This window comes from Neopsephotus bourkii, unplaced genomic scaffold, assembly GCF_033783945.1.
Source record: "Neopsephotus bourkii isolate Nb327-2 ecotype Australia unplaced genomic scaffold, CSIRO-AGI_Nbou_v1 NB_354, whole genome shotgun sequence".
NCBI lineage: Eukaryota > Metazoa > Chordata > Aves > Psittaciformes > Psittacidae > Neopsephotus > Neopsephotus bourkii.
In genome coordinates this window covers 623,089-630,057 of record NW_026900860.1, presented here as the reverse complement: position 1 = coordinate 630,057, position 6,969 = coordinate 623,089, and the positions used below count along the sequence as shown (strand labels likewise).

At 39.1% G+C, this 6,969-nt stretch overlaps 1 protein-coding gene across 10 annotated transcripts in view; it reads right to left on the bottom strand.

Moving 5' to 3' along the window:
• Positions 1-1,731: 1,731 nt before the first annotated feature.
• SYT14 (synaptotagmin 14) overlaps positions 1,732-6,969 on the bottom strand; it is a 74,616-nt gene continuing 69,378 nt past the window's right edge. For 7 of the 10 annotated variants that reach the window (XM_061348302.1, XM_061348301.1, XM_061348305.1 and 4 more), the window contains 3 exons: positions 5,843-6,032; positions 3,590-3,646; positions 1,732-2,464 (listed from right to left, as the gene is read on the bottom strand). In XM_061348302.1, the coding sequence (XP_061204286.1) occupies positions 2,151-2,464; positions 3,590-3,646; positions 5,843-6,032 (561 nt within the window). In that variant the 3' untranslated portion in view covers positions 1,732-2,150. The remainder of the gene's footprint in view (positions 2,465-3,589; positions 3,647-5,842; positions 6,033-6,969) is intronic. The other 3 variants (XM_061348303.1, XM_061348298.1, XM_061348300.1) reach the window with 2 other exon arrangements.

The following is a 6,969-nucleotide window of genomic DNA, read 5'->3' as shown; positions in this document are numbered from 1 at the left end:
GTTATAGGGAAAGCTGGAAGGATTGGGAAAACCTTAGCGTTTTCCTTATGCATATAAAATCAATGTTGAATTTTTGTTAAACTCTACACTCAACATTACATTTCACAAACTGAGCAACAAAAAGGACTGAAAGAGATAACCTGCAAGACCATTCCTGGTTAAAGACAGCTTTTGCATTACCTGTAGTTAGTAAACAAAGCTTCTGTAAATGAAGCAGCAGCACAATAGCAGGGAAGAAAAACCCCAAAAGGCCTGTAGTGACGTTTTCAGTCTCTAAATCAGTAACAACTGAAAGCCTGGCTCTGCAAAGAAACCCCTCCAAAGGCACCAAATAAACCATGAAGTGGAATTACAGTGTCTACCAAAAAGGACTTCATGATATTGTTAGTCAGTGTGAGGATGTGAGACCCACGTGACATATCTTTATTTTTGAATACTCACGCTCTCGATCTCACTGTACTTGACTGTCTCTATACCCTAAAGCCAGGATTGTCCACAAGTATTATATAGAAAATCAAGAGAAAAACGCTTGTCCTAATGAGAACGCTCTAGGCTATCACTGATTCTCTTAACACAATCCAAAATTTCACCCTTCTAACCACCAAGTCTTACACCAGTCACTGAGATCCCATATTAGTAATATGTCACCATCATTCATAAGAAAAGAAATCCCTTGCTTTCCGTACAGCAACAATTAAATGAAACTTAAAATTACACAGAAAAAGAGTGTTTGAATTGGGAAACTTTTTAAAAAAAATGTTTTTCAATAATCCACAGTGAATATAACATGAATTATATTCAGCAGCCAGTAAATTAGCGTGACTCCCACAAACGTATCTGGGACAAACAGGAATCTCAGAAGCACTGGTATTCCCCCAGTTTCATTGGAAGCCATGAGGGTTTATCTGATGGCAAACCTGCTTGGGATATTGTGGCTTCTCAGTTGTGTCATTAGAAAGCTGTGTTTCCCAACCTGAACATAAGCAAAGCAAACTTTGAGTGTGAACATTCATTCAATTGCTGGCAAATCTCTAGAAAAATAACCTCCTGAGGGTTCTCTTCTCCAAGAAGAAAGGTAAAAACTCCTCGTCTGCTCTCTACTTCCAACACAAAGCATACGGTATTCCTTAAACAGCTCAGAAGAGACTCAAACAGAGACCTATTTCAATCAAAGCCACGGTATTTTGCATTCAGTCAGAGCAGCTTATCCACTGCTGCTTCCTTCATGTCTTTCAACCTACCTTCTGACTGCTGGCATCTTAAAGAAACCTGTATCAATTTGTTCAATGGAAAAATATTTTAGTAAAGTCATGCTCTATGAGCTTCCTACATTGGAATACACGAATACAGGAAGTGCTTTCAACAGAAAGTTACATAGTTTTACAGTACAACCTGTCTAAGGAGATTTGGAAGGGACCAAACTAATGATCTGGTCTCTTTGGATTAGGCAGAAGTACAGGCAAAAGGGAAAAACCCAATTTATGCCGTATATAGAGCTCGTTCCTGACACAGATTGAAGAAACATTAGTTTGATGCCAAAGTTCACCTGTTTCCCAAATGCTAAGATTTTTCAAGCCAACTGCATATCAAAAAAGGAGAACTTACTTGTACTCAGCTCCTGGAAAGAAACTCAGTGTAAACCAACAGTATTGAATTATTTGCTATATTACCAAGTGTTCTCCAGCGGTGGGTTTTAATTTTGCTCTACAGATCATTCAGTTTTTCTCAAAGTGCAAATTATTGCCCTTTAATCTGAACACAGGCAGGTCAGAAGCTACAGTGTTAGAGCAATACAAAAATTACACAAGGAGGAGCTTACACTGATTTGGAGAACCTTACATAAAATGTTTCTGAATCCAAAACCACAAAACAAACCCAAACAAATACAGCATCAGGTAGACGGGAGAGGGACCACTAACGTATCTGTGTACAGCAAGGCTTCTCTGTCACCGAGGAAGCGTACGCAGGACTCTAAGTGAAGATTATCTATTAAATCCACCCAGTTTGCATGTTGTGCATTCTTTATGATGGAATGTTGACCTCAGTTTTCATACTTTACTTCCACAACGCATCTGTTGATTGTTACCGGGGACGACTGTCTTCTGGAGACCAAAATCTCTTAGAACCACGACTGCACTTTGTACCATCCGTTACGATTCTAGTAAAGTATGCCATCTACAAACTTGCTGTCCTTTAGATTCTTTCATTTCAGTCCAGTGGTTGAGTTCATCTTCTCCTGAGCTGTTGAGACCTAAGGATATCCACCCTATCATCTCTTTTCGTTTCATGCTGCGCTTGTTATACACAGACAGTATGAGTGTCACATCGGAAAGCTGAAACAGTGCCACTTGGAAAACAAAGGTCTCTTTGTACACTGGATTTGGCTGTCCTCGGCGGATTGACGTTTTGCATTTGGACATCTCTTGCCCCATCGAGTTCAGCAGTGTTAACTTAACATACGTATCTACAAAAGAAATCATATTTTGGAATGTCAGATAGCGCAGAACCAAAGTCTTTGAGAGCGAGAGGTTTACAAGACACAAGGATATGGTGTATACCAGGCTGACTGAACACAGCTTAGTTTAGACACACGGAAAGATGACGAGTAAGCAAAATATTACAACCACACTAACAAATTAATTAGCTTCAGTACTATGTAAATGGGTTAAGTTAAAGGTATACCTCATAATCCTCTTCCCATCAACCCCTCTTATTTGTACTAAACAAACTTACATGGCATTAACACTTAGCAAGCTCCAACTAGCCACAACACTGTGAAGCGTACCACTGAACTTCCAGAGAACAGGAATAAAGAAAATGGAACGAAGGCAAGTAATGAAGATTAAAGAAATAATGTTGGTAAAACAGCCAGAATGAAATGCTTAAGAATAATCTCTGCATGGATGTGGCTCTCACTTTGAGCTTCTCAATTTGAGATATTTTAAAGACCTAACTGTAGCAAAGTGCATTTAAAGGTGGAAGTTTACACAGTACAAACAACCCTATTAATTTGTACCTTCATGAATACACTTAATACACTTTTAAAGAGAAATAAGGTTTTGCATCATTTGTACACTGCTCTTAGGAGGTACATTTCAGAAGCTGATGCAAGTGGGGTTAGCACACACTGGGTGTTAGTACTTGGGTAGAAACCCTTATTTTTAAAGCTCTACTTTCATTTGAGTAGAATGGCACCAAGCCATGCTCCAGCAGAAGGTTGCATATTCCATGAAGTTAACCATTTTGAGAGACATAGAGCTGTATAAAACAACCTGGTGTTTCATTCTTTATACCTGTCATGTTCACGTTAATGAATAATAGTATTAGAAGACTGGAGTGATTTTATGTAGATTTGATGGAAGATTTCTGTACGAAGAGACATAAGGAATATTTTCACCTTGCAGGTACACTGAAATCCCAACATCCATAATCAGAGATAAATGCAACTGGTGCGTTACAGAGTGCCACAAATAATAAACACATACTTTTATAAACCAATATGGTAGGCAGCTGTGCATTAGCTTTACTGCTGGCAAGTTTTCTTTTGCATGAAAAAGACAACATTCAATTAGTTTCTACAAGAACTCACCTCGGATTATATAAACCTGTCCACCTATCAAGTGTTTTAGACAACAGAACAGTCCGTCTGACAACGGGGGGTGGAAAGCAGGAAAAGAAATAATGACCAGATGTCAATAGTTGGGTGAGAGAGGATCAAAGGTTAAAGTTTAAGAGGAAACACTATTCACTGGAGTGGAAGAACACAAAACCTTAGTAGCATAGAGCAGAAAAAGGACCGAACAAAAGGATTGCTGGGTAAAATTTCATGAAATGAAACTTTTTGTGCAGTTCTTGTGTAATCTTTAACAAAAATTACACTTCTTCCATAATGGATTACCTTAGCACCGATAGCTACTGGATTCTACAGCACACTCAACACAGAAAGAATCATGCAAATGACTAGGCAATAGGAGACTGGGTAAAAAAAATAAATCACTGTAGCTTTTATCAAACCTTATGCTTTTTCATGCAAACTCCAGCATAATGAGAAAAACTGCACACAGTAGTTTTACTTCATCTATAGAAAGCAATAAAATGAAAAATCGCTGAACTGAAAACTAAGCTGGTTTTGCCCTTAACTTTCATAGTTTCACATATTTGACTGCAGTACTTCAGTTCCTGAGTAGTGACAGACTTGGGCACAAGAACAATTCTGATCTAACCTCTAAAAATAGCTGAGGGATGCTTACATCTGAAATTCAACTCTGGGCCTCTATTTAAAATGTAAAGATCTCACTTGTTTGAATCCATGTATTTATGGATTTAATGTGCGTGTGCATGCATACACACACATCCATCTGACGTACAAAAGCTCGCACCCAGCTTCAATGATGTCTGGAAAAATACTAAGCAGCATCTTTTTCTCAGGCAAAATACTAACTGCCACACAGAGAAACAAAGACACATATCTCTCTTCAGAACAAGTCCCGACCAAATACTTGCCTACTCTAAATATTAAGAACTTGGCTATCTGTAGAGATTCTACAAAGACAAGCATAAGCCACCTACTGTTTCTTCTCTAAGGGAACACATGGTCCCTTCTCTCCAGGTTTGCTCTCCCATTCATTCTTCCGTCCCTCACCCCAGTGTCCTTGTGCCTTCTTGGCTCTCCCCAGCTATTTCTATGCTTTGTCTTCAAACAGGTTACTCTGGGACAGCTACCTAACTATATGAAAGCATTAGTGATTCTTTCACTTTCCTTCTGTGGCCACGTTAACAAAGTCTGCTCCATCAGCATGAAAAGTATGGAGAAAGCCAAGCAGAGTAAGGCTGAGCCAAACGTCATTACTGAACAGAAGAAAACATGGGTCAAGAAAGAAAGAGGAAAGCACCAGTCTCAAGTTATTTGGCTTACTTCCTGAACTCTGAAGATAAAGTGAGATGTGCAAACCACTTATAAAGTGTTGGCAGCCTACTGCATAACCTAGTAATGCCAGATAATCTGCTAGTGCCATACAAATCTGGAGATTAAGAAACAGAAGGGCTAAAACCTGAGCCCTCAGCCTATATCAAGAGGAACAAGCAGGTATGTCTGGCTACACCTTATGTCCATCAGCCTCATCATGTAAAAAACAATACAAAAATAAATGTGATATGAGTTCATTACTGAACTTTCTCAAGCTATATCAAAGAATTAGACAGTAAAAACATTCTGTGTGTGACATCCCATCTGCCTCCAATTTAGACGTATATAGAGATCACAGATACTTCAGACAAATGTACTTTTGAACAAACGCTTGAGCACACAGTTCAAATCCTTTCTGATAGTGAATAGTCCTCCTGCACAACATGCCAAAGGTCTCAATTTGTTTCTCTGTTGCCTTCACTGACATTCCCAAGCTACATATCTAACCACCACTTCTACAGAGGCATAAAAGCAATTACAGTCTGCAGCACAAACTCCTCTAGGAAAAGCAGTAACTGCTCAGAATGTTTATATTAACATTAGCTGGCATGTACTTTCTCTTTAAACACTAACTTTTTATGCTTGGCCTGTGATGCGAGGCATTAGTAATTTAGCAATTAATCATTACGATAAAGGTAATTTATTAGTCAGTCATCATGAAAAATTTAAACAGTCTTGTCAACTTACAATTAATGTTTTGAAGCTGAGATTTTTGCTATTTCCCGACTGACTGGAAATATCAAACATGAAACAGATTAGTTGATGATTGCTCTATTTCATTTTGATTGGGTATGACTAAATGATAGGATTGAAGTCCTTGCTACCGAGAGCCCCACCAGTCCAGAAGCATTAGGATGCATAAAGATTTTCACTCACTGGGTGGTCTGTTCGCTGCCAAGTTTTTGAAGTGGCTGCCTTTTATCACTTCTGCTGATAATCTTCCAGTTGTAGCATTATAAAGGAGGCCAAGGAGGATTTCTGGAGCTGAGCCATGTACCAGAGACTGACAAGAGGAGGTACTTTCGCTGCAGGACACTTCTGACATGCTCATTTGAGAGTCACAGCCCTAGGAAACAGACACAAAGTTCAATGTATTTTGCGGAATGATGTTACTGGGAACTCAGTGTTTAGAACTATGCATAGAAAACTAGGAAAGCAACTTACTGACAGTAACAGAAGTCTCATTCAATTACCCAACAAGGAACGTACACCCTAAATATACCCTCCGTTTGCACATACTGAAGCTAACAAAGACTAAAGCAGTCTGGAATTAAAAAGAAACCCAGGATTTGTGTTCCTTTTGCTTCATAATTCAGGAGAAATACAAGCAGAAGATGAAGAGCAGCCTTTGTGGTCCCTGTTTACTTCAGTTGCTGTGATAGGACCTGTCACATAATTTGTCAGCATCCTGGAGAACATTAAACACTGGATCTTTTACTTTCCCAAACTGGAAAACACTAGTGGAACTTTGAAGATAATAAAATTCAGGAAATTCTTATTCCTCTCTTGTAAAGGTTATTCTCGAGACTGAGAATTTACAAGTAGCAAAACAACAGAACACATGCACGTAGAAAAATGCACTGTCTAGAATAAATTAGCTCACAAGGAATTGAATGGAGCCAGAGATACGAAACTGCAATAGACCCTTTGTCTTGGGTGGGAAAGGAAGGATGCCATCCTGAAGCTTGGCAAATGATGCTTTAATTTCCACCTTGGAAGCTTTTCTTATACATTCTCACCACATCCCGTCTGTGACAGGGGCTTCTGATGCTCATTTTAACCCCTCATTATTTGCCTTAAAAGAAAATTGTGCTTTCTTTCTGCTGCCACGCTAGTCATCCCCTCGTCGTTCCTACTTTCACTTCTTGCTTTCATGCCCTGGCATGTAGGGTTGTACTTCTGAAAACAACGAACTGGACAGAACCTTGCCAATGGCACAGCAATTTGCTCAACAGCTGAGAAAAGACTTCTGAATTACCAGTACATCCCTTTAAGGTGCACAT